This window comes from Hoplias malabaricus, chromosome 12 (genome assembly GCF_029633855.1).
Source record: "Hoplias malabaricus isolate fHopMal1 chromosome 12, fHopMal1.hap1, whole genome shotgun sequence".
Classification (NCBI taxonomy): domain Eukaryota; kingdom Metazoa; phylum Chordata; class Actinopteri; order Characiformes; family Erythrinidae; genus Hoplias; species Hoplias malabaricus.
Genome location: NC_089811.1, coordinates 28869407 through 28897003, shown reverse-complemented (window position 1 = coordinate 28897003; position 27597 = coordinate 28869407). Strand labels below are relative to the sequence as shown.

At 39.6% G+C, this 27597-nt stretch overlaps 2 protein-coding genes across 7 annotated transcripts; one reads left to right on the top strand and one right to left on the bottom strand.

The window, feature by feature from the left end:
* Nucleotides 1-86: 86 nt before the first annotated feature.
* On the bottom strand, nucleotides 87-3554 carry LOC136710602 (uncharacterized). Of its 2 annotated transcripts, XM_066686269.1 has the most exons (3): nucleotides 2927-3554; nucleotides 2094-2408; nucleotides 87-1956 (listed from the first exon to the last, which is right to left on the bottom strand). In XM_066686269.1, exons 1-2 carry the CDS (start codon nucleotides 3497-3499, stop codon nucleotides 2322-2324), a joined length of 660 nt encoding a protein of 219 aa, XP_066542366.1. In that variant the 5' UTR covers nucleotides 3500-3554; the 3' UTR covers nucleotides 87-1956; nucleotides 2094-2321. The 2 variants fall into 2 exon arrangements, with proteins under 2 accessions (XP_066542366.1, XP_066542367.1); XM_066686270.1 differs by lacking the exon at nucleotides 2094-2408.
* Nucleotides 3397-27597, top strand: LOC136710601 (protein mono-ADP-ribosyltransferase PARP4-like). 5 transcript variants are annotated; one of them, XM_066686265.1, is made up of 35 exons: nucleotides 3397-3504; nucleotides 5861-5988; nucleotides 6274-6469; nucleotides 7664-7766; nucleotides 7915-7993; nucleotides 12035-12133; nucleotides 13654-13812; nucleotides 14377-14514; nucleotides 15674-15832; nucleotides 16053-16204; nucleotides 16328-16459; nucleotides 17581-17679; nucleotides 18225-18408; nucleotides 18492-18639; nucleotides 18838-18980; nucleotides 19366-19497; nucleotides 19597-19683; nucleotides 20258-20422; nucleotides 20529-20572; nucleotides 20673-20751; nucleotides 21513-21650; nucleotides 21757-21952; nucleotides 22123-22199; nucleotides 22340-22527; nucleotides 22724-22823; nucleotides 22924-23094; nucleotides 23182-23262; nucleotides 23359-23439; nucleotides 23735-23830; nucleotides 24205-24324; nucleotides 24500-25406; nucleotides 25516-25760; nucleotides 26270-26372; nucleotides 26637-26775; nucleotides 26849-27597. In XM_066686265.1, exons 2-35 carry the CDS (start codon nucleotides 5863-5865, stop codon nucleotides 27048-27050), a joined length of 5268 nt encoding a protein of 1755 aa, XP_066542362.1. In that variant the 5' UTR covers nucleotides 3397-3504; nucleotides 5861-5862; the 3' UTR covers nucleotides 27051-27597. The 5 variants fall into 5 exon arrangements, with proteins under 5 accessions (XP_066542362.1, XP_066542363.1, XP_066542364.1 ...); XM_066686266.1 differs by lacking the exon at nucleotides 3397-3504 and adding an exon at nucleotides 5395-5522 and having other exon boundaries at nucleotides 7667-7766; XM_066686267.1 differs by lacking the exon at nucleotides 3397-3504 and adding an exon at nucleotides 5395-5522 and having other exon boundaries at nucleotides 25534-25760.

Genomic DNA, 27597 nt, shown 5'->3' with positions numbered 1-27597 from the left:
AAACACACTGCATAAAATAAAGGACACAGCCGGGTTTATTTCTGAGTTAATATGCTTTTATTTATTATTATAAAACACAGGTCTGTTTTAGTGTTATTTCAAATACAATGCTTCCATCCTCATGGTGTAATTGTTTAAGCCTAGTTGCCTTAAATAAAAAAAAAAAATCAAAACTAAATCACAGCAATGTAAACTTTCTAGAAAAACAGTAGTCGTTAAAACATGTTAATAAACAAGTGCATATCCAGAGATCCGCCTTTGCCTTAGGATTTGTGCAGTTTGCATTTCTGTAATAATTATGTTTGGTACATCATAAGATTTCGTATCAAGTGACTATTATTTTACTTTGATTGTATATATTTTTTGTTTTAAAGTGGACATGTTTTCAGTGCATTTGCACGTTAACTGGAGGATATGGAAATACTACCAACACATACATCTGAAAAGAAGGTATAAAATGTGACATTCTTTTTTTTTCTACTACATTTTAAGTAATTGGATGCCCCTCATCTTAGTATCTCTAATAAATCCACCAGAGGAAGCAGGTTTATCTGTACACTCACACATTTTTATCATAAAATGCCGATGCACAAGAGGAATTGGATACTGTCAGGTAGTCCACAACTTCACATTCTCCAAATATTAGAACTTACATTTTTAAATAACTTATAAAGAAAAGTTCTAATAAAGAAATAAATATGTATTTATTATTTGGTAAATTATTTTTTTTCTTTTTCAGCCACAGTCCAGACTCCTTGAGAGACAGTGAGCTGGCTTTGTGCTTCAAACAGTTGACCTCTGGTCTGCACTAATCAAACCTTTGATACTGGGCCTATCTATTCTCCTAAGTAAACAGACTGTCAGTAAGGCATTTTGGATGTTAATTTAAAAGACAGTGTGCTAATTCCTCAAGGAAATGTCAGCTTTATCATCAAAATACATAGGTTCCTTAAAAAAGAGTCACATTGTGCTTTACATACACAGGTATGTGCTAAAAAACTAAGTGAAAATACAGTAGGAAGCAACTTTATGAAAGTACCAATTAAATATTTCGGAGGTTCTCTAAAATCAGTCTCTAATAAAATGATCCAGTGAGGCTCCAGGACTATAACAAGAGAATATATAACCAAATATCTGTTATCTAACAAACCCAAACAAAACGTGGCATGATAGTAAATGCTTCCAAATGTATTCTCCATTATGATACAAAACATTTGCTTGCATAATGGACATATTGGCTACATCTGGAGTCTGAGAACTGGGCCCTGGTTTAAGCAGCTCAGGTTACACAACCTTTAGTGTTAAGGAAAACTTACCGTATCATTTTTCAGTAAGCTTTTGCAAACCATAAAAACATATTTTTGGAGTATAGGCTGGAATCCTACAGAGGTAATCATGCAGGTTGTGCTTTTCATGCTGAATAAAAAAGGAAAAAAAAAGCTTACAATGAAATATTATTTTGAATAATAGTATTTTGTGGAATAGTCTTGCCACATTTTTTTAGTCTCATACACAGATCACACCCAAGTGCTATGGGTAAAATTAGAATGAAAATGTGTCCTAAACAGAGTTCAAATTATGGCCTTTTTGAATTATGCTAGTTTTGTCATGGGGTAGATATTGCTAAAGTCTTTGCTCAGGAATAGGTCCTGACTCCCACTAGGTGGAATGCTGGGTGTGATATTGTCCGCCAGATATTTTCCTCTGTTGTCCCTAGTGGCTGGTACTGCTCCTGATGGGATTCACCCTGACCACGGCTCACAGGTTGACTCTGAATGTATCTTAACGCGTTCTCGCTGAGCAGCTTGGCTCTTTCCAAAGCCTGCTCCTGTAGCTTTTGCTCCAGCATGGCAAAGGTCTCCTGCTCCACGTAAACCTCAAACAGAGACCTGTAATACGGCTTCCATCGGGTCATAAGGGATTTACTTACCCCAGAATAAGAATTAGTCCAATTATCTGGAAAGGAAACACAGATCTTGTGATAAGTCTGCCGAACTTATTGTGTAAATGTGAAGGCAATATGATAAACATCTACTGAACTTTCTCAACCACACTGTGCTCTGGCTTAACCAAGTTTGTGAGTTTTGGTTTACCTTGTTTTATGCCTGAGCTTCCTGTGATAATTGTAGTGAGTTTGGCTGTAGCTGCCTGGAGAAATGTTTTCTCTTGCTTGTTCACTCACTCGTTTTTCTTTTTACGTCTGCCAGTCTTTTGTTGTATGCTCAAGCTGTTTGCAATTAATGTATGTATTCAGTATTTTAGTGCCATCCCAGTTAGTTCATCATTGAATTAAGGTGGAGGTGTGCTCATAATTATGGGTATTACCCCAGAATTGTTGGGAAAGGTAAAGGCCCTGGACCTTCTGGTTGAAAAAGCTCCTCTGAGCCATTGGGACCACACTCGAGAAGCTGAAATTAGGAAAGATAACAAGGTTTAAATGTTGATAAATTAGTAGTTATACATTAAAATAACAATAGGTAAGATTAGGTATTTTTGCTCTCGGGTTCCTCTTTAAAATTGCAGAGTGGGAGGGAGGGGCATGGTTTCCTACTCTCCTCTAAAAGTCACAAGTTTAGGGCTCTATTCTCCTTATTACAGGTCAGTGGAGCATCACGATGATTTTGAGGCTGTAATTTTTAGATTAAAATACAACCTAGTGTTCCTTTAATTCCAGTGGTTGGAACTGTGGTGATCTTTTAGTTCAGCTTCAAGAGGGCAGTAAAAACAAAAGTGTTTTGTTCATTATTTGGATCAGCTAAAGCATGGAATATATCCACGTCAGATGGCGTTAGGAGCAATGCTTGAAGAGTATTTTTTCCAAACATGTTCCTGACCTTCTCCCTGCCTGCCCATTTTAATGTGATAGGTGGCTATGCAAAACATGACTGAACTGAGTCATTTGGGAGAAGACCGTTTTGTTATTTACCCGCGATTCACTGCTGTACTTTCTCAAGGTCTCCGCCTCCTGTGGGGTGGGTAAGTCCTTGCATGCTATCTGTACTCCGGTGCTGTTCACCGTGGCCGTGCGTATACAGACGTACCAGTCGCCGTCGATAAACGCGACAACGACCCATAGAGATCCCGCGTAAAACACGCTGAGCACGTGCCTCCACATAAGCGCGCACACGTGCCAGCCTTCCGCGCCGAAGCTTTTAGGACGATAGCAGTATCCTCCGGCACAACAGCAGCACTCAACAGACCCCCCGCACAAGCCCCCAAAACAACAGCACTTCCTCTCGGCTCGGACACAGCACTCACACACATAACACTGACACAGCCGCAGCAGCTGCGCGTCCAGCGCCACCAGGAGAAAGAACACGATCCCCACCGGGAGCAGCAGATACAGCCAGCAGTGCAACACGGTCTCCGCCGCCGCCACGCACGGGCACGAGAACAGACACTTAAACAACACCACCGCCACCACTACCGTGACCACCGTCCGCAGAGGCAGCCTCGTCAACAGCTCCAGATTTGTCGGAAAAGACGGATATCGCGCCATTTCGGGTAAACTACTCGAACGCAATTTTAAGCTTATGAATGCGGCATTTGTCAAGAGCCGCTTTGTTGTTTATAAACGCCCAGCATCCGCAAAGCTCCTCATTGGAGACTGGTGAAAATGGGGCGGAGTCTATAATATATGGGCCAATTGGTAAAGCAGGTTGTTGCAGATGCCACGCCCACAAGTCTGATGACGTATGTAGTCCATGCTTCAGGCTGTAATATCAAACATTGTTTGCGGTTTATTGAGTCTGAGAACAGAACTAGCAAAGCCCAACGTCCAGACAGTTCAATTAGAAAAGTGTCGAGGGACATACCTAGCGGACAATCTACAAATCTGGGCTTAAGATTGTTTTTATTTGAGAGCAATAGGATTCCTGAATATAGAGGGGACAAAATATTATAATAAACCTGTATCAATGTGCTGGTGTAACCATGCCTGCAAGGAGTGCTCTGGTAGGATTTTTGCAGGAGTATTTCTGGTCTGGCCTCGTCACAAATTTACGTAACTACGTCACACGGATCCGAGATCTTTAATTATTTACCTGAATAGCCACTGCAACATTTCTGCATGGGGATTGAACCAGCAACCTTTAAATGTACTATTCTGGCTATATATATATATAATGTATAATATGTTTAGGTGTTTTGGAGCAGAATATGCAGTGGAGCTTCAGCACGCATTCTGGATCTCATTTCCCTATAAATGTAACCTGAAAACCTCAGACTGCTGCATTTTTTGTAGCCATTGTTTCTCTGTTATGAGAGTCACCAGAGCTTGTGCATTATGGTCCTTCAGTGTGCTGTACATTGGGGTCAAGTAAAGCATGTATTTTGTTTTGGAATGACAGAAATAGCATGCTCACCTTGAACTTTTTAAAAAACAAAATTAGACTGCTATTGTATGTTGTATGGAAAACTGACAGAAATATTCATCTATGCTCAGATGGCAATGTGCAGCCCTTGCAGTGAAATGATTACCTCCCCCTCAAAGTATAGGGATGTAATCAACTCATTTTAAAACATATCTTTCAATTTGTCCCATTATCATAACACAAAAGTGCTGTGAAACATTTACATCCCTGTCCCAATTGAGACTGAGGAATACAGCATCAGAATTTGTTTCAATAAATTACTTTTAATGACAAATGTCTGAAAACTGTCATTTTATTTTAGATTGCTGACTCTATTGAGAAAAGTATAATCAGTTTAATACTTGTTAAACTTTTTTAAGTTGGGCCATGTGTTGTTTCAAAAATTATCAAAAAGACATCCAAAGAGTAGACTTGCAGCCTCTGCTTTTTAGCCTTTGCCCAGATGTGTTATAATCTGTTTAAGACACTAAATCCCTGTGCACAGACTAACAAAAACATGCTAATGGCACATAGTAAGATCACAAAAGTAGCCTGAATAAGTCAAGAACATGTAGTTTTCTCATTATACACTACGTAGAAATGGTAAAAAATATAATAATCTGATATAAAATAATATATATATACATAAATGTAAATCAAGCCTCAGTGTTGCAGAGGAAGTAGATAGAGAGTGATAAGTGACCGGAGCTGGCCCAAAAAAATAAAAACGAATATTGAAAAAGGTAAAATGCAAATGGGAGTAGGAAATACCGACAGACTGAGACAGGTGTGTGTGTGTGTGTGTGTGTGTGTGTCTGGAAAATATGTTGTGGGGACCAAAACCTGTTAAAACACATTTGGGGTGCAAAAGCTAGTTCCCACAATGTAAATAATTATATTTTAAGGTGTATAAATGTGTTAAGGTTAGTGTAATTTAGGGTAAACTGTGAGGCATAAAATGAAGGTGGTATCCATAACACGAATGGAACTTTAAAGTGTCCTCACAAAGCGTAAAAACAAACGTGTGTGTGTGTGTGTGTTTTGCGGGCAGAGGGGAGTGTACTGTGCGGAAGTTAGGTGAATTCTGCGTTGAGCTGAGTCTGTACCGTCCTATTAAAGAGGGTCCGGTTCGCCGAAATACAGACATTGATTTTTGTTCGTGAATAAGAGGTCAGTATCTTTAAACCGAATATTAGCAAGAAGAGCCTATCATACGGAATGTTATTGCTAGTTTGGCCTAACGCTGTCTGTAAACATCGCGCTCACACTGTAGGCTATTTAAAGTGTTTAGTATTTTTATCAGGGTCTTCTGCGCTGAAGGCTTTATAGAGTTCAGTTACACAATAAATTCTTGTAAGCTAGCTACATATGTGTTGTTACTTCCTAGTTCCCGGCAGGTCCCTCCCCCAGACTTCTGCAGAAATACATTGCTCACCGAGATGCCTTGACTTCTTACTGCTTTTACTCTTTATTCTGGCCCTGTTCTGGGCTGTGTTATTCTTTTTCAGCCATGTCGGTGTTTAAGGACTGCTCTGTGGTCCTTGACCTGAAAAAAGTGCCTTACAAGGAGAAGAAAAAGCTGACATCTGCTGTACTGGACAATGGAGGACAGATTGTTTATGTACTCACCCAGAAGGTATAGACTTTTAGTTACTTTTGTCTTTTTTGTTCTTTTATCGATTTGTTGTATCTGGAACTGTGGTCCAATGATGATATTCATATAATGCCATGACTATTGTGTAGCTAATTATCTGACTAGTAACTACATAAACATTTGCAGAGAAATAGTATTAATCTGTAAGGTGAAAAATACAACAGAGTTCACAGAACATAGTACATCCAGCACCTAGCTTTCATAACACTATAGCAGACCTGCAGCACACAGATACTGGGCTAAAGCAGACTTCTGTGTCTTGTGCAGTGTACGTTTGTGGTGACCAGCAGTCTGGAGGACTTGAGTACTAACAGACAGAGAAGTGCTGAGAAGCACCATATCCCTGTGGTGGGGCTACAGTTTGTGTGGAGCTGCCTGGAGAAAGGATTCCTTCTGCCTGTGAACGAACACATCTTAAAGCCACAGCAAACTGATCTGACACACCAACCTCATCCACACCCAGGTATTTGAACCCAGGTGTATATTTGCAATAATACACTGTTAAAGCAGAGTTGAAAGGGCAGTTGATACATGGCTGCAATATTTTAAACATGATGCACCCGTTTATTTGCTTTCTGTTTCAAGACAAAATAGAGTAGTTTTTAAATGTCATAACATGATTAACTCTGTTTGCTAACAGACGGGGCTGGGTATTGCTGTGTGTATGTGATATATTACATGTGTCAAGACTGGATAAATAGAGCTTTGAGTGTTGGAGATGTCTTCATGTGAATGCTAGTATGAAACACTGGGTGAAATTCCAGCTTAATACTGATTGATGTTCAGTATTGTCTCTGGGTAGAGACAGAGATTTTGAAATATGTCCAAACATTGAAAAGCATGAATCAGAATGGGGATATTGCTCAATTCATGCTTCATTGGTGGGTATCCTAGACCTTCTATTTGTTATAGATAGAACTGAGAATTCGGGAGAGCACTACCTGCATAAATGTAAACACAGACTGAGAGTGCTAGAAAACTAAACATCTCAAGTTACAAATGAGTTTCTGTGATAATTCAGACGGTGATTAAAACATTAAACTCCAGCCACGTACAAACTACAGTCTTACTTTCCACCTTAAAACATGCAGAGCTTCGGAACATAAACAAACTAAATAACAGATATTCCCCACAATCGGAGATGTTGCTTTTAAGAAAGGCATATAATATGGTACACCATAATTACTGTCTGTTCCTTTAGTGTATGTGTATAGTATTTTATTTAGATTTATCTATTGCTGAATATCTTAGATGACAGGATCATGTCCTCTTGGCTTGGTGTTTGAGTTTGCATGGCTTATAATCAGCCAAAGATATTGGAATGTGTTTTTAAAGACTTTTTTTAATATGGCATACATTTTATCTGCAATTGTTCTCACAGATAGTTCCTTATCAAGGGACTATACATTTCTGAAATAAATACGGATTCTAAATTAGCTAAGGTGAAATTCTCTGAGATTTCCTAAACAATGATATTTAAATTGTTAACAAAATTAGCTCTGCTTGGTTGTTGCTTTCCAAAATAACATTAGTGGTATTAGAGGCTGTATTCTTGTGGAATATGTGTATTTTGAAGAAAGAAGAATAGATAGTGGTGTACCAAGACTACTTTTGTCCTCACTATGTGCTATGTTGATTTTTTTTTTCTTCCCCCCAGTAGGACTGAAGTCCAGAGGTCAGCCCCAGGCCCAGAACATTGATAATAAAACAGTGAGAACTGAACCTCAAGTGAAGGGAAACACATATCTGGGGAAATCAAGGTGTGCTCTAGTCACATATTAGTCTGCTCTAGCCACTAGTCTGCTCATATTTCTATGAGCAGTTATTACCAGTTTACTTATTATCAGTTACATTTTTTTGTGCTTTTCTGCTTGTTTAATCTAAGCCTTCTGAAATCCCAACATGCAGAGTATACAAGCATAATGATTGTGATATACCAGAATTTCCTGCACACTTCCAAGTGGCAAAGTACTCAATTTTTTACAAGGTGAGTTTATTTGGACTGTCCATCTAAAATATATATAAAAATATATATATTAAAATATGGGTTTATAGCTATTGCTTACCTCTGCACATCACTCACACTGAGACATCCTTTAATTTACCTAATTATGGTACTTACTTTATTGTTGGATACATACACACATTGAGACACAATGCAGAGCAGATAAAAGGAACTAATGTTAGTTTGCTTGGTTAAGAAGTACTTTGATTCAAGTCAGAGCAATTTGGCATTGCAAGATCTTGCAAATCACACATCACACTTGCAATAGCTACTAAAAATATAGCCGCAAGCGGCAATTCCCGGGGTCCAAGCTGGTATTCGCTGGTAGAAGAAGAATGCGCTAGCATATGAGCTGTCCTGAGATAGTAGGGGCTTTTTGGGGAAGTTTGAGTAGTGTTTGTAAGGTGTTCCAGGCTGTCCTGGCATCTCCTTGGAGGTGTAGCATGAGCTGGAGGAGTAGGGGATGACAGAGACAGCATAGAGCACAGAAGTCACTCTGGAGTTGCACCCTGGTTTCTCACCCTAATGTTCAGGACCCACAAACAGAAGATATGATGTGGAGTTGCTTGTACTCAAGTCTGTCATCAGTGGACACAAGACACTGTCTGCTGGCTATGTTTGGTTGTGGACTATTCTCTGTCCAGCAGCGATGCTGAGGGATTTAAAACTCCCACAACTGAGTCATACCTGCTGTATGCGTGTCCAGACCATTGAAGAGCAGGATGAAAGCAAGCAGGCTTTGCAGAGCAAGAAGTTTGCATATGACATTTCCTGATACAGGAGCCACACTTTAAGATAGATTTTGTAGCGCTTTAAAATATGTTCCTTGGTGTTCTGGTCTCTCAGCAGAGCAGGAATTTAAGAGGGAGTGGTAGTGAATAAGTGGGTGAATTTCTGGTCTGCGGACAGGTGAGGGTTGGGCTTGGGGTACAGAGAGAGCAAAGAGCACAGAACTCACTCTGGAATTTCACCCTGGATGCTGACCCAATGTTCAGGAGCCCCACAAAGCAGAGATGATTTAAGTAGTAGATTATTCTGAGAACTGCAGTGACACTGCCATTTTGGTGATAGCTTAGCGTGTGTAGCCCTCTTATGAGTGAATAAGACACAGCAGTGCTGCTGGAGATTTTAACACCAGTTTCCACTCACTGTCCACACTTGTAGATACACATATTTTATTGATCAAACTTATAGATATAAAGGCAGAGACTGTAGCTCATACATTCTCAGAACTCTACTGACACTGGCATTGTGGTTATATGTCTGTGTCTGTAGCGCTCTTATGAGTGAATCACACAGAGCAGTGCTGCTGGAAGTTTTAAAACTTTTGTCCACTCACTGTCCACAGTGTTACACACACCTACTCTGTTGGTCCACATCATATAAATAAAAGCAGAGACAGTAGCTCATATATTTTCAGTATACCTGCTGTGTGTGTGTACTGACTATTGTAGAACATGTGAAAAGGAGCAATGAAAGTATGCACAGGAAGAGGTGGACACCTCTCTGTAAATTTAGTGACACTGCAGTGACACTGACATTTTGGTGATAGTTCAGTGTGAGTACTGCTCTTGAGTGTATCAGACAGAGCAGTGCTGCTGGAGATTTTAAAACCTTTGTCCACTCACTGTCCACAGTGTTACACACACCTACTCTGTTGGTCCACATCATAGAAATAAATTCAGACAGTAGCTCATACATTCTCAGCACTGTAGTAACACTGACATTGTGGTGCTATGTCAGTTTGTACTGTGCTCTTTTGAGTGGATCAGAAAGAGCAGGGCTGCTGGATAATTTTAAAACCTGTGTCCACTCACTGTCTACATTGTTACACACACATACTCTGTTGGTCCAGATTATAGATAAAAAAGGCAGAGACAGTAGGTCATACATTTTCAGCATATCTGCTTTATAGGTGTCCTGACCATTGAAGAACATGAAAATGAGCAATGAAAATATGCAGAGCGAGAGGTGCACCCCTATCTGTAGTTTTAGATCTACAAAGTGCTCCTGTGTACAGTGGAGCTGAAAACACGGACACTGAAAGTAAAATGAGGTGGTCATGATGGTATTGTTGATTTGTTTAGATCTGCTTTCAAATATCTGTGTCGTCTGGCCCTTTCTGACTGGCAGGGGGAGGGGAGGGGGAGAGGTGACAGTCTGTGTGTGAGGAGGAGAAGGAGGGGCTGAGGGGGGATTCTGCATAGAGAGAATCTGCAGGATGAGATGTAACAGACATATATTTGATCATGAACTAGTGCTTGGATCAAAAGCCAATATGGACATATGTGGTATCATGAGATTCATAAGAACCTGAAATTGAATAATTATCAACAAAATGTGGAACTTTCATTACTGTGTGATTGCAGCCTCTGCTTAAATAGAGCTGTGCAGCTTGCCTTTGAAACACTGCATAAGAAACAGCTATAACTCACAAATGCGTTAGTCATATATTATGAAAATGCACAAGCTCCTTTGCCATGGTCTTTGAAATATATCTGTCTCATCTTGCTGGTACTGCATCTCTATGTGGCAGTGTAATCAATTATAAACCTATGCAACCAGTTGTTGTCTAATTGTAGCGCCCCCTTTCTGTGCAATGCGGGCATATTTAGCAGAGTACTTCAGAGTAATGACATACGTATGTACACCAAGTTGTGTTTGATTTAGGTGAAGTTTGTTGTAGTTATAGCTCAAAGAGTGCATGGAGCCCCGCCCATGCATATTTGTTAAATTACTGCCGCAACAGCGTGTCAAAAGTTCCAACTTTTAAAAAAAATTATTGACCTACAGTCTATACAGATTGCAAAAATACCAGTTGTTTATCGATAAGACGAATTTCCAGGGAGGAGTTCGAAAAAGCTCCATTTTCACATACCTGACTATTGTGGATAAACTATGCATTTTTTGACAATAGTTGCAATTACAAAGTTGTAAGACACTATGCAGAGTATGAAATAAAGCAAACTGCTTGTCAAGATGTTTATATTTCGCTGAGATATTTCATATTTTCATGTAGAAAATTTGAATTGCGCCCCCTAGTGGCTATTGTAATGAAAAATGTTATGTGCTTAGGAAGTGCTGCCATGGACATACCATGTAAGTGTCATGATGATAGGACCTTGTTAATTTCATGAAACAGCTGCTAAAATTTGATTGGTCGATGGCAGCCATGTTTTTTCGAGTATGACATCATCGTCATAGAATCTAAGTCAGCTCATCACACACTACATGCATACCAATCGGCATGTCAATGGGAAAATCCTGTGAAGCGTAACAATTTTTTTGCTGTTATAGCGCCCCCTAGGTTTGCAGTTGCACAGCCAAGTACTTATGGCTTCCAGCCCTTATAGGGATCAAGTCGTAACATTCGGAGAAAGCGTTTGTGAGTTATAGGTGTATTTATTTTTGATGACGGTTAGGTGTATTTTGGAACGCGAGCTCAACCCCTGTATTTGGGCGGAGTCTGGAAGCCAAGCAGAGATGAAATTCCAACTTTTTTTGAATAATTATTAAAGTTCAGGTTCTTAGGATTCTGCTGATACCACATAAATTCATATTATGCAAATTAGCTCAAAATCTAAGTAGGTGGAGCTTATGGGTTCTTGAGGCTTTTTTGTAGGGTCTGACCTGAGGAATCAGGGAAAAAAAAGAATTTCGTCTCTACGCCACACGGGGTAGGAGATATAGGGAGCGACGCGGAATGCCATCATCAGGCTGATTGGGCTGATTCTTTGCACCTGAGTAGCGGGAGGGTTTACTACCAGTTGACCAAACAACAAGTCTGTAGGACCTACGGTTTGGGCTGCCCATCACGTTTCATCGGAGAAAAAGAAGAAAAAATAAAAACAAAAAAAAGCGGAAAAAACAGAACAAAAACAATAGGGCTCCAGCACTTGCAGTGCTTGGACCCCTAATTAATGGTGTGGAATGCTGCCTTTTACAACAGCTCCAGATAAGCATAGTATATCTGTAACTTCTTGCATGTGTGTGTGTAGTTACTTTTTCTTTTTCTTTTTTAAGGCTGAAACAAAAACCTGGTCAGTTTTAGAGCTTCAGTGTGCCAGAGGAAAAGCAGGACAGCACTACTGTGTAGTTAATTCTGTCATGAATGAGAGAGAGGTGAGCTTGTTTGAATCCAAAAAAAGCATTAAAATCCTTATGTACAGTTATTTCTGCTGATTCTATGCTGCTTATTTGTAATAATAATTATACACAGGATAAAATGTAAAATATCCTATGCCAATTGATTAGAGCTTCACATAGGGCCCACCACACTCTCTTCCAACCTGCAGCCACCAAAATTGCTCCTACATTTACCCACTAGGGTTGCTGTGGCTATTTACAATCCGATCAGCAACCAGCTATCCTTAACAACTACAGTTACTCACTGAGCCCAGCCCATGAGTACCCCAACCACCCACTGCATCACTAGCTGTTCACAGGGGCCATGAGGTAGGCACCTCCCCTCATCAGTGTTTTGCTGAATTAAGCCAGTGACACCTCCAGAAGGCTCAACAGTGAAGTCTGGTGTCCTAGACCCACCCCCTCCAAGCCAGCTTTACAGTCCTGACTTATCCTTAATCATCAACCACCATAAATCCACACTGACCTCCCTGGTGACTAAGGCTGTACCTAGCCCCACTGGCACCGTTAATGCATGCTCAGGGTCACCAGTTCCATGTGAACTCTACGTGCTACATCACCAACAACCACAAGCAACTCTACAGTGCATTTCTTCAAGTAATCTGTGCTCTCCTTATCCACAACCACTGACTAGACCTTCTGATAACTCCTTCACATCTGGCCAGATAGTGTCACAGTCACACAGCTCCAGAGACCTGGAGTTTGTGGGTTCAAGTCCCGCTCCGGGTGACTGTTTGGTGTGTTCTCACGTGTCTACGTGGGTTTCCTCCGTTTGCTCCGGTTTTCTCCCACAGTCCAAAAACACACGTTGGTAGGTCGGTTGGCAACTCAAAAGTGTCTGTAGATATGTGTGTGTGTCACCCTATGAAGGACTGGCACCCCCTCCAGTATGTGTTCCTGCCTTGCCCTGAAATTACTGGTGTACTATTCTTTACAGTAGTACTTTTGCAAGTGTCTAATGGATATTTTGATTTTTCCTCTTCAGTTATTTCACTAGATATTTAATCAATAGCATGTTGATAGCAAAAAATGTATTTATTTATATATATATATCTGTGTTACCTGTAACCGCTTATCCAGTTCAGGGTCACAGTGGGTCCAGAGCCTACCTGGAATCAATGGGTGCAAGGCAGGAATACACCCTGGAGGGGGCATCAGTCCTTCACAGGGCAACACAGACACACACACATTCACTCAAACACATTTTTGAGTGGCCAATCCACCTACCAACATGTGTTTTTGGACTGTTGGAGGAAACCCGGAGCACAGGGAGGAACACCAACTCCACACCAACAGTCACCCGGAGCGGGAATCAAACCCACAACCTCCAGGCCCCTGGAGCTGTGTGACTGCGACACTACCTGCTGCGCCACCGAGCCGCCATAAAAAACTCAGTAAAAGGATCCACCAAGTGTAACTGAAAACCTCAGTAAGCCATGTAAAAATGAACCCAAATAAAGTACATTAGTGTTTTTATTGTTTTTCCTCTGCTAAAGAAAACCATAGTGAAGGAAAAGCAGATGTACAGCTCCAGCTCTGAGGAAGCTGTGGATGTATATTTGATGTGGCAGGATGAACTCAATAAAAGCGACTTTACATCAGCAAGAACACTTCCTCCAGTGGCACAGAAGTTGGCGTCCCATGGCCTGCAGCAGGTCAGTGAAACTCTACAGTTACTAGAAGATCTTGGATTCTAAGTTTTGAAACCATTTTCTAGAAGGAATGGGACCTTTTAAAGGCACTGTATGTGATTTCATTCCTCCACAATTTTTTATAATATTCAGTGAATATTTCCTCATAGATGGCTATCTCTAGCCTGGGCTGTGCAACCAGGAAACATACCTAGTGGTTCAGACAGAGAAACAAAACACAAAATGGAGCTTCTGAAGGAACAATTAAAGGAGGGACGCATTTCTCACAGTGTCAAGTACAAACCTCAGTGTTGTTCTCCAGAATCTCATACGGTGTCTTTAAGGGAATGGAAATGTGTTGTTATTGTAGTAGATTATGTCAGTTTACTTTACATTTGGCTTATTTGAGTGCATTGCGGAGATTGTGAATAAGGACAATGACAAATTGTATGTTTTATTGTAAAGACTTTGATGAATAAAAATCATTACGTTAATGGTGTGTGATTGTATTTTAACAATAATTATCTAGTCATAAAATGTGAGAACCAAGGAGCTCAGATTGTACACTGTGACTTGTATGATTTACAGCTGTTCTTGGAAGAGAAGCTGAACTGCAGTACAGTCTCTCAGGAAGTGGGCGCCTTTGTGGAACTCATATGGACAGAGGCCCTCGGGTCTCTCAGCAACATCCTGACTGTTCCTGTCTCCAGCATCAGTCTGAATGATGTATGTAGGATTTTGAATATCTTTTAGCATATTATTACATGATTATCATTTTTTACATTATTTTATCCTATGAGCCTCTGCAGTGTAGAATCATATATCAGCAATTACCAATTTAATAGTACAGTTTCTACTGTTTTTGATTGTGAGAATGCATATAAATGAAAATATATCTAGTGCCTAATAAACAGAGGAAATGCTTTGGTGACTGTTTTATATGAAATTGATGGAATCAGGCAACGTAATTACACATTTAATGTGTTTACAGACTTTTACATATATGGTCATTTGTTGCAAAGGCACAAATATGATCTTGATATTTTGCAGTAATTAGAGAACGTTTAGTTCATTGAATTGAATGGTAACATTATATTTCAAGTTTAATATTAATAAAACAACACAAAACACACAATGTTATGAAATAATCATATTGACATAACTTTTTTCATACTTTCTGCTTGATAAAGGTTGATAACAGAATGAATATCAGTATCAAACTCATATTTATTATTTGGCTATGAAACATAGCCAAAAGTACAATAGTTGGTTTAATTTCATATGACAGAACCTACATCAAAAATGTTAGGTGTAAATAAGACAAAAAATCAATTTTGATGAGTATTCTGATTTTATTTTGTTTATTTTATTATTTGGTTTTATCGGTCTGGTTATTGATTTAGATTGTTCTCGTCTTTATGGTTTTTCGGTTTTTGCATTGATTTGCCTCTGTTGGACTGGTTGTATTTTTAATCATGCCATTTTGTGCAAAAATTTTATAATTTTTCTGTTGTCCACCATATACACATTTTCCATATATATATCTCTGCCTAAATACATTTGCTGCTTAGTTTTTATATAAAACATGGTTTTTAATGTATTTAGCAGACCGAAGGTCACCCACAGGAAGAGTTATTAAAACTCAAGCATGCATTACTAAAATGGAGGAACGTGGATAAACTCTCATAAAAATTATTGTTATATGGTTAGAGTTGACCATAAGCGAAAAGAGGAAGGGGGTTTAAATGTGTGGAAGGCAGTGTTCAAGATGAGACAGGGCTACAGCATTAGCATCACGCTATTGGTTGGCAAAACAGCACCAAGTTACCTGTACAATCCTGTGAGCATTAAATCTTTATTTGTGTGTGTGTGTGTGTGTATACAGGTGAGCAAGGTGGAGGGTTTGCTACTGCAGGTACAGAAGTGTGTGAGTGAGGAGGAGGTGAAAGCTCTGTTGGAGGAGGTCAATACCCTATTACCTCTCAGAATGAAGGAGCCTGACTCAAAACAGAAGCTTGTGTCTCAGAAACTAGACCTCTGCCAGGTAATGCATTTAACACACAATCACTGTAGATTTTAGTGCAAAATATTAAACATATACTGTACAACATATATATATACATATATGTCCATTCTTATCAGTAAGCAGCTGGTTTGAGTTCAACCTTTCATTCCAAAATGCAGGGTCTTGCATCACCATTTTAAGAACATGCCAGAATGTACACTGTTTTCAGTCCTGAAATTGTACAACTGAACCTCCCCAGGTGATCCGAGATATTCTGAATATGACCGAGGCAACTTTGGGAAACCCCTCTCCATCTTCTCTGGGAAAGTACAGAGCTCTGAGATGCAGCATTGAACCAGTGCCTTCACAAAGCCCAGAGTTTCAGTCTGTCTGCCAGCTTTTGCAGGATATGTATGTATAATTATTACATAATATGTGTCATATATAATCGTTTTTAAAATATTGCTCTGTATCTTTGTATGCACATCTTATATTGTGTGTCTGTGTTTATGTTTATGTTTAATGTTACTACAGGCCCATGCAGATCCACCACATACTATACGTGAACAGAGCATCAGAGCTTCATTTGTTTAAAGAGGAGCTTGGTAATGTTAAGCCCCTCCTCCATTCATCTAGCCCCAGCAGCTTTGTGGGAATTCTCTCTCGGTAAGAGTGAGTCTCTCCCTGTCACTTGTATGGATAAAAGTGGCATGGATATGTCGTTTGTATGACTGTATGAACAGCTCAAATCACATTATCTGATATTTTAAAATCAGATTTGGGCCACTTTCATGTGTGGTATTGAAATCCAATCCATGAAATGAAAATGGCCTGGTAAATTCTTTTTATATTCTGTAAAATCTGGTGATATTTTTTTTTATATATAAAACAAATACATAATATGTCTGTCTTAGTAGTTATTTATGAATTTTCTATTGTTTATATTGGTATGAAGTATGCTTGTATGAAATGTTATTTATGTTGGTGCTTGATTCCTTCTCCGTGGACATGCCATGCTTGAGAGACCTGGCAACACCAGTTCATGTTTTAATATTTTTATTTTAAAGTCTTTAATTTTAATCATGGTTTTACACTCATTTGGAATAAAGAAAAGGGTGGTGTTGTGATAAAACACTGCAGTAAATTACACTTAAAAACAGACGTGATTTGGATGGAACAGACGGACATTTCCTTCCGGTCAGAGCCTGAAGCATTGTTGTTTTGCACGTGCGGCTCAGTTTAAGAGTGTGATCTGTTCAGATTGATGTCAAATATAGGGCACATTACAGACAGTGTGAAAAGCACAACAACAAAATCAGATTTGGGTCACATTTACCTCCTGTGTGAGCATAGCCATTCTTCACTCATTGACTGTGCCTGAAAAACGAGTTAAATAATTACTGTTAGCAAGTTCACTGTTCATACGCTCTCATGAGTCAGTGCCTTGATATGAATTAAGTTTGTCAGCAATAAGTCACAACATTGCCAGGATTCTGATACACTAACTTTACCTAGCCAAAATAATACGAATTGTGGAGATATCAGAAGACCAAGCATTTTACGCAAACATTCAATACAGTCATGATCGTCAAGCTCCTTCTTCCCTTAGAATAGTTTCTCTTTAGATGACATTTAGGAGATTTCAGACACTCACACACTCACTCATTCTGTTGCTATAGCTCTTTCATGCCCTCTTTCTCTGTCATTCTCTCTCTCTCACACACACACACACACACACACAAAACATAGAATGTGTACCTGAGTGGGATTGATTTGGTTGTGTCCAGGGGTCTGCTACTGCCAAGATTTGGAGTTGAGCAGCACGGGATTGAAAGAACGGATGTGGGAAATTTGGGAAGTGGCATCTACTTCAGCGACTCTCTAAGGTCAGTGTCTGTACATAATACATTTGGAAAAGTTCTGTACTCTTTAATGATGTTCAGTGTTATTATAGTCATCAGATAGGAACCGACACAGCAATTCCCAACTCCGATAGTGGTGATTTACTGTTACATCCTGCTTTCTCCAGGCAGGAGGTATTCACAAACAGGATTTCTCAGGTTGGCCAGATAACTTAGGCCCAAAGTAAAGACTGTCCAATTGGACAAGCTCTAGGGATCTTTACTATTGGATAATTATCAATTTTGGCTTATCTGGCTAAATGAGATGTCCTCCTATGTGAAATATCCCATTATCTGCTGTTAAATGTTTTTGTGGTGTTCCTTGCTCCTGCTCTTCAATTTCTTTTCATTATGAGCTAGCTTTCTGCCTCCATGCCATTAGTATTACAGGACTAAAGGGTTTACTTCCAACAAGCCTTATTTGAATATTCATTCACTCCCAAATGCTTTTATTTATAATGGTCTAAAGTCAATGTTTATATCAGTTTTGATTTAACATTAGATCCTTAGCAGATTGCTTTGTCTTTCAGCACTTCAGTCAAATATTCCAAGCCCAGTGCAACAGATGGCACGCGGCTGCTGCTGGTATGTGATGTAGCTTTGGGTCAGTGTAAGAACCTGAACAAGAGGGACACCACTCTGACCTGTGCTCCTGAAGGCTACCACAGTGTGCACGGTGTTCACCGCACCCAAACCACACATTCAGATTTTGAGGTGAAATTTTGTTCATAAAAGCATTTCTTTGGACAGTATGTTTTCTTAGAGTTTGGATTACCAGGTTTCTGTGTGTGTTTCAGGATGATGAATATGTGGTATATAACACAGACCAGGTCAGGCTGAAATACGTAGTTCAGTTTTCTCTGAAGCAGGACCAGCTGAAAACCTTTCAGCCTCATATCGACAAATCTGTAGAGCTTACGAACTCTCTACTTACTTCTGACCTTTGTGAGTGTCTGACCTTCTCATCACAATATCACTCTGTAATAAACAACACCCTAAAACTGACTTGATGTATTCTTAAACCACAGTTACTAATCGGATGAACAGTGAAGTGTTTACTTCCTATAAATCCAAAGTAGGCTCAACATTGATGTAGGTTAGCTGTATTCACTGTGTTGTGTGTATGTGTGTTCGGTATTCCAGTGCCATTTGATGACAATGATGGTTTTGAGGTGACTAAGAACCCTCTGGATGGGGTCACTGCTGGTTTGTTAAATAGCAGTGGTCAGACGCTCCCCCTAAAGTCTGTGCATGTGAGGTGTAAACTGATGGACCTGCTGTCTCAGGTAAAGTGTTACACTGCTACTTGCTGTGTAGTAAAGCTCTGATACTGTAATCAAGTATCAATTATGTTCAACAATGCAGTTAATAAACACTGAGATGTCACTTGAGGTCTTCTCAACCTTCCCACCCCTAAAAGCTCCAGTTACATTTTCTACTCACATTAAATTAAATGTTGAAACATTGTGAGCTTTTTTAACAGCGACATTGATGAGGTTGGATGCTGATGATGGTTAGTTCTCCAGCTCATCCTCAAGCTCCATTTCTCCAGAGAATGCAATTCCATTACACTATTGCCCAAAAAATGCTGTGGAAATTCATACTCAATAAAATGAATGTGGGCAGATCAAATGTGGGCTTTTAATGTAGATTTTGTCTTTCTTGTTACAGGTTATAATTTTCCAGACATACACAAACGACAGTACTATTTCTATTGAGGCAAAGTATGTCTTTCCTTTAGAAGAGACGGCAGCAGTGTGTGGGTTTGAAGCCTTCATTAATGGAAAGCATGTTATTGGAAAGGTAGTTAAACTTTGCTGGCATTTTTGTTCCTACAATTCAGTTCAGTTTCACTTTTGCCAGTGTAGTCTATAGATCCTGTTTCTATTTGCCTTTTTTCAGGTGAAGGAGAAGGAGCAGGCACGTAGAGAGTACAGGCAAGCTGTGGAGAAAGGGCATGGAGCCTACCTGATGGACCAGGATGCACCTGTATGAGTCTTTTTTTTTTGTTTTGTTATATAAATGTATGTACTATGCATAATTACACTCTCAGAAAAAAAAGGTATGACAGAGGTTTATAATTGGTCACTAAATGTACAAACAGTGTAAATGTACCTTTTTAAAAGTAAAACAGTGTGTAAAAGTCCAGTTGTGTTCCTTAAAATTACTTTACATTATCTTCTCCAGAAAGAGGGGTGAATATTTGTTTTCATTATAGAACTATAGAATAATAATTTATAGAATTATAGAATAGAGTCAAATTAAAAAAAAAAAAACATAATATAAGTCCTGGACATGAAATGGGGTGAATGAAGTCAACCCAATTTTAAAATCTAGAGTTATAATAGAATATGTACCTTAGAAGGTACCACCACAGTGACAAAGTTTCTTTCAGTGTATGAGCGTCCTGAATGAGTAATCTCCAGGGCTTAATCAGAATTCACGTGTCAGTTGACTATCGATTCTAGAAACCTTTTTCCAAAATAATTAAAGGTTCTTTCTTCATCCTTCACAATATTTGTGTGTGTTTGTGTGCGTTAATTTACACAATCTTGCCCTTCAGGATGTCTTCACAATCAGTGTGGGGAACCTGCCCCCTGGAGCAACAGTGCTGATCAAAGTGACCTTCATCACTGAGATGGTTGTGAGAGCAAGCCGCATCCTCTTCTCTCTCCCAGGCAGTGTGGCTCCGTGGCAGCAGAGTGCCGCTCTCAATCAGAGGACCCAGGTAGAGAAGAAATTTTGATTTATGTGAAAGTACAGGGTTAAACTTCTGAATGTTGCCTTGCTGAGCTAGCCCTGATATTGTGATAATGAGTGTGTTTGTGTTGCAGACAACTGTTGAGAAAGTTTGTGTCAAAGAGCTTGAGTCAGAAGGGTGAGGAATACATGCATATGACATTCAGATTTTTTATATATATAAATAATGTATCCATGACTAAAACTACTTACGTCTATGCTTTTTATTTTTTTTCTAGGGAGTTTTCTTTGTGCATGTCCATTGAAATGCCTTTTGAAATCATTGACCTGGAGTGTTCTCATCTAATCAAAACAAAGGTGTGTCTTTGTATTTGTCTTTTGTTTTGGAATATATTAGTAATTGAGTAATCCACCATTTTTAATCTTTTCATGAAATTCAAAATTGCAGGACTTTCAGAGATATCTGTTATGTTTTTTTTATTCTAAGGTTGCACTATGTGGGTTGCGTACACAAGGAACTTATTACTACATTTTCAGGATTTTTTAGCCCACTGCATAATAAATTACAGTACTTGCTATTTAAAAGATCATATTGTAACACTTGCTGTATTAATTATAACAGACTGTGTAGCTCAAAACATGCATAAATGCTACAGAGAGCATTTTGGTACAGCAGCTGAGTTCAAATATTCAAGCGTACCAAATGCTTTGTTATTTGTGTATGCAAAAGGAAAAAATAGAGAAAACACAGGTCTGCCAAGGAAATTGCATGTTTGGCCCAATAATCCACACTTTGCAGTCAGTTGTTCATCCCTAGCATGTACAATACAATACACATTACTGCCAGAGCTCTCTGAAATTTGTCTTGCGTCCCACAATGGCTCTATTACAAATACAATACCCTTACACACCACATTATACAAACAACACAAATTTAATTACATATAAACAAAATCAAAAACACAAAATCCCAATTCATCATATACCTCATATTCCCTCACACCCAAATTAAACTTCCTCACCATGTGTCCTATCAGTGAATGTGGTTTTGCTTGTTACTGCTACTGTATGTTCTCCATGTATTGATGTGATATGAAACTGGAACTGTTTTCTTATAGAGGACTGACTGTAAGGCTGTAGTAAGTACATTACCAAAGCAGACTCTAAGTGCTGATGGCTTCCGGCTCAGCTTTACTCTGTCTCAGATCCATATGCCCAGGATGTGGGTGGAGAAACATCCCGAAAAAGAGAGTGAGGTAAATTTAAATGATAATACTATATGTGATGTTTAAAATCATTAATTTAAAAGAAACTAATTTACAGTTCTTTTCCCCTAACTCTGGATGTGTTTGACCTATGCAGGCTTGCATGCTGGTGTTTTATCCAGATTTTGAGTCCAGTGGTGTTTCTGCCTCTGGTGTGAGTGACGTGGTTATTTTGCTGGACACATCAGAGTCCATGCGAGGAGAGGCCATGGTGAACGCACGCAGAATCGCTGTAAACGTTCTTCACTCATTGGACCGTGCATTACGAGCCAACATCATCACTTTTGGGACTGGTTTGTGTCTTGCTTCATGTGTCTTACAGCTAAGAAAGGAAAGCCTGTTAATTTAGTGCTATTTTACTATTTTAGAGTATTTACATATTCTGTTTGTTCAAGGAAATTATTGTTTAGGCAGCAGGATTTAGAATTATTTCATGGAAAACCTTAACATTTCTATTTAACAGATTTTAAGGAAGCTTTCCATTCACCAAATGCACTAAAGAATATGGATGTGTTTAAATCAGCCAAGAAGTTCATCATGGTGAGTCCTCTTCAACTTCACACGAAATAATCACATATGAATAAGGGGTATGTGGAAGACTTGGCTACAAATCCCCTAGAAAGTTGATTATAATGCCTTTTGGAATTAAACGCTTAAGCTATTTCTGTTTGTACCATTAGACCTCTCCTGCTGTTGGGGGCAGCACTGAGCTGTGGAGGCCCCTGCGCAGTCTAAATCTGCTGCCTCCAACCCATGGCATAAGGAATGTTCTCCTGCTCTCTGATGGACATGTTCAGAACCAACCTCAAACACTGCAGCTGGTTCGAGAAAACACCCATCACACACGCCTCTTCACCTGCGGCCTCAGGTCAGTGCTCAGCAGCTTTGGCTTTAAAAAACAGTACAGGAGTTATGGATGCCTTCCCCTATGCATCAAGTGTCAGTTTGTTCTGTAGTGAATCTGTATAAAATATATTGTCTTGTTAATAGTACAAAAACATTGGGAATTTGACCACTGAACTTTTGGTGTGTAAGTCAGAAACCAACAGTGTATTTGTTTGCAGCCCAACAGCTAATCGACACATGCTGAGAGCTTTAGCTCAGGCAGGTGGAGGAGCATATGAGTTTTTTGACACAAAAACCAAACACACTTGGGCTGAGAAGGTGAGTTCCACTTCATTATGTGTTGCATTGTGTGTGTGTGTGTGTGTGTGTGTGTGTGTGTGTGGCACATTTGTGAAATGTGGCTGCTTGCCTGTTCCAGGTAAAATCTCAGGTGAAGTGCATGGCATCTCCAGGCTGTAGTTCAGTGGCAGTAAAGTGGCAACAGTTCAACCCCAGGGCGCCCCCTCCTGTTCAAGCCCCTTCCCAGCTCCACGCTCTCTTCAGTGACTGTCACACTCTGGTTTATGGCTTTGTGCCACACTGCACTCAGGTCTGTCAATGTTATTTTCCCATTGATAAATGGTGAATGAGGTAGATCTGACATTTTTAAAAAACTCAAAGCTCGTGCTCTCTATAGGCCACTCTGTTTGGTGATCTGAGTGGTCAGGAGCTTCAGACAGTGGTTTCCACAACAGAACTACAGAAGACTAAAGGAACAGTAAGACTTGGATCCTACAATAATATTGTTTCACCTAATATTTATCCTCGGTTATCACTGTTAATATTCTCTTGTTTGCGTTTCTGTTTGCCTTAGTTTCTTCACAAACTAACAGCAAGAGCAATTATCAGAGACTTTGAAGATGGCAGTCTTGGTTCTAGCGAAGCAGAACATGAAGTAAGGACAGCAGACTCTAGAATGGTTTTACATTTACATGTTTAATGGGTTTCCTGGCCCTTTTGGGGCACTTTTTCACAGTCAGAAGTGAGGCCTTTGTGAACTGGCTCAGGCCACAGTACAAGATTCGTTCATTCTAGAAAACAGTGCCAGGAAAATATTTACTTTGTGTCGTTCTTGATTATATACTATGTACATTTGTGTTTGCATTTTGAATGTAATTTCATGGTGTGTGATGACAGAAAAATGACTCAGGGCTGAGTGTGTGTTTTTTCTTTTACACTGCCATTAACAGGGAAAGAAGATGGAGCTGAAATCCTATGTCATTGAGCTCAGTAAAGAATTCTCCATCCTGTCCCAGTTCACCAGCTTTGTTGCCATTGAAGAAAGGGTATGATCACTGCTGACTGATAGAAGTCTTTAACTGTTCATGTTAAGACACTAAATTTGTTTTATTTTGTCTGATCCACTCATGTTAGTGCAACGTAATAACACATCACCACCACGTCAGTGTAACTACAGTGCTGAGAACGTTCCGCCACCCAGATACTAGCCGCTCTGAGGTGGTCCTGGCAGGCAGTATATCTGTTGATTGTATATGTGCATAGGTAGGCCGACTGTGTGTGTATTTAGTACTGATATGCTAAGGGTTCCAGGTTCCTCTTCAGGTGACAGAAGGCTTAATTTTGCAGATTTGCATCACTTCTTTTTGTAGAGCGTAACAGATGTTCCAAAGAGGATGTATTCCCTTTATTCTGTGTACAGGACAAGGAGCAGCCTGAGTCTGGAATCACTGATGTCCCAAAGATCATTGCAGAGGAGGATGTTGATGTTCTTCCCTACATGGGCTGGACAGAGGAGAAGCAGATGTCTTTGGAAGAAGAGGTATGTTGGGGTCATAGACTTCTCCAGTTAAAAGATAAATGCAAAGAAATAAAGATTTATAAATATATAAGTCATAATTTACCTTAAAATATTTGTTTATAGACAAATCGATTTGTGTTTATTTTTAACTTTAAATTAAACTTTGCTTTGATTACCTTTTTTCCCTTCATCCCAGGAGGAGGATGTTCTTTACGGGATGTCATATGATTGGGCATTTGATGCTGAAATTAGGAGCGACAGTGCTGAAAGTTGGAGCGACATTGATTCCTCGATACCAAAGATGGGCTTATTTATGCAAAGAGAATTAGAAGATGGATTAGACGTTTATGATGATGTTGAAATTTCAGCCTGTAATGAACAAATTGCATTGATATCTGAATATGATTCTGGTTCTGCAATTGCCATTGCTCCTGACTCCCATTCCATCTCAGGTGTTCATGAAGTCTCAGAGATAAGGTGCAGAAAAAATACGATGCGTTTTGCCCTTGGTATTGCTTCTCCTCCTCCTCCTCCTCCTCCTCCTATTATCACGAAGGACCCGATTGAGCCTATTTTAACAGCCATTGAGTCTACTTGTTCTCCGCTACATAGATCTCAATCTGTTCCTCATCCTGTGCTTTGTTCTCCACTACCCTGTTCTGATATGACCTTTGCGGCTGTGAAAGTCAAACCCACTATTTTTGAATGCTCGCCTTCTTTTTCATTTGCTGCATCTCCCTCCTGTCTTAATTCTACTTGTCGTCCATTGTCTAGTGGTTCTCCACTAAGTGTCACAGAACTCCCCCCGTGTCCTCCTGGAACCATTGGCCATGATGTTCAGAGTTTTCCTCTACCCCCTATTCTAAATTCTGCTACTACGTCTTTTGCGGAATTCTGTGCTAGCCCCATTGCTCCTGATCCCATAAATATCAGTGCTTCTCCTCCTATTCTACCTCGTCTTCTTCGTTTACGCCAATATGAGCGCGCTTCTATGTTTTCTGATTGTTACTCTGATAGCGAGAGCAGGTTCCACAGAGTTTCCTCTCCTGACATGGCTTTTCCATCTGTTCCTGCCACTAAATGTTTGAAATCTAAAACCCAGGGTAAGTTCACAAATACGAATGAACATTTATTACACTACAGTATCTAGTTCTTTTTAACTAAGTAGTTTAAATTTCAACTCATTGCTGTATATTGCATCGTTTCATACAGGTTTCTTCCCCCGTCTAGGTGATCCTCCTCAGTCAAGCCATTTTGAGAGTATGCATGATGCCTCTTTGAAGTCTTTGTCCTATTATTGCGGACGTAGAAGACGTCAAGCAGCACGTACAGTAAAACCTGCCCCAGTTCCTGTTGGGAAGTCTGGTCATAACCTACTGGAGTGTGACAGTGTGTGTAAACAATATACACGACCTGACATGATCAATTGGGAGGAACTATTTGACCTTCAGCATCAGGTAAATATATCACCATGTGCACAAATATAAATAGTCTGAAATATAATCTGAAAAATATTATAGTTTGAGATGGACTTTTGTCCTGTCCATGCTGTTCCTAGCTTGACCCCAGTGGTTCTGTGAAGGCTCAGAGCCCACCACAATTCTGAATAAGAACATGAACTGTGTTTAAGCTTCTGTTCCAGGCTCTCAGTTTTAATTAATGCCAACTTCATTTATACACAGGTGACAGTAACAGAATATAAATGACTTGTGCTCTGAAACTAGGAGCTTTTAACCACAGTCAAAAACAGTTTCCTAATATCTGTGCTTACATAAAATATTAATGTAGAAGTAGGATGTATACTGTGCAATAAATATAGTGCACTGAAACCCTTTGGATTAAAGATAAATAGCACTGTGCAGTTTATCTGTAATCTGACTGGTTTCAGTGCGCTGGTTTTATTACTTATGGAGGGCACTGTAGATTCATTTAGAATGAGATGTATTTTATTTTTTGTTGGCCACAGGACGGCTACTGGGAATGTACTGCAGAGCTGAGTAGATTTCTTGGTCTGGATGTGGACTTCTTTGCCAATGTTTTCCTGAAAGAAAAAGGCATCTGTTCTTTGGGTAAACATAGCTGCTATTCTGCTTCTGTGTTTTATTGAGTACGGTACTGTATCTGATCAAGGATTATTGATTGAATACATACATTTCAATCGTTCATAACTTTCTTAAAATCATATTCAGAGCATAGCCAACTAATGATATATTCAACGTTTTCTAAAAAGTTTGGTCAGCTTTGTCTATAACGTGGCAATGTGTCATCACTTGATGGAACTGCAAAGTGCAGAAGCAGTTAAACATTTTTTTTTCTCTGATTTTATTCATTAGGTGTGAAGGCTAGTGCTGACATCCTGAGGCTGGTGGCCACGCTGCTGGTGTTGCAGCTGATGAGAGTGATGAAGATGACTGAGGGCGAGCTCTTTCAGTCTCTCTTCCGCCTCACTGACTCCTTTTCTTTTTCTAGCAGGTAGTATCTATATAGTGTGCTCCCATATTACGAAAGCTTGTATAATTGTAATACATAGCTGTTTCTCCTGTAGGCTGCCGTGCTATGAGGTGGTGAAGAGAGCTGTGGACTGGGCGTGCTGGGCTGACAGACAGTACCCATGTGTGTGCAGCAGACTGGAGATCGGCCGTGATTGGGAGTCCTGCACACGCCAGCTGTTGGGTGTGGACTCACTGCCCCCCTGCTCCCCTCTGACCTCTATCTTACAGAAGAGCACAGAAGTACCAGTCCAGTAGAACTGATGATTCAGCTGTGGGACTGGAAATACAGCTACATTTTAGCTGAAATTAAACAAATATTCCATTTAACAGTAAGAAAAAGCAGCATATTATAATATGGATCTTGCATATTTGTTTGTTTTACACATTAGCATGCAATTTTAAACTGCCATTTTATTCATACTATTACATTTTAATGTACACTTTTACGTTAATACAGTTCACACAAAGTGCTATGAATGCATAAATGAAAAGAGCTTGCATTTATCAACATAATTAAACATGCTGTTGAACTGGTCAGCTCAGAGGTGCTGTGCCTGTGCTGTTTTCATCATATTAATCACTTTTGTGTCACTGTATTACTCATTACACATGGACATTTGCATCCACATTATCATCATATTACTAATGATTTTGAACACTACCAATCTAAATGATTTTTATTTTAATAAATAAGATGGGGTGGGGTGTTAATTATTTTTCCCTCAAGCAGCCATTGGTGCAGGGTACATTTCCTGTATTTTGGATCATATAGCTTTCCATGCTTTTCCATTTTGCAAACATG

Coding starts and splice junctions, on each gene's coding strand:
- LOC136710602 (XM_066686269.1), bottom strand. CDS start 3,499: ATGGCGCGATATCCGTCTTTTCCGACAAATCTGGAGCTGTTGACGAGG. Junction 2,409..2,926: donor AGTACAGCAGTGAATCGCGG/GTAAATAACAAA, acceptor TCCTAATTTCAG/CTTCTCGAGTGTGGTCCCAA.
- LOC136710601 (XM_066686265.1), top strand. CDS start 5,863: ATGTCGGTGTTTAAGGACTGCTCTGTGGTCCTTGACCTGAAAAAAGTG. Junction 12,134..13,653: donor CTGTCATGAATGAGAGAGAG/GTGAGCTTGTTT, acceptor CCTCTGCTAAAG/AAAACCATAGTGAAGGAAAA. Junction 16,205..16,327: donor TGCCAGCTTTTGCAGGATAT/GTATGTATAATT, acceptor ATGTTACTACAG/GCCCATGCAGATCCACCACA.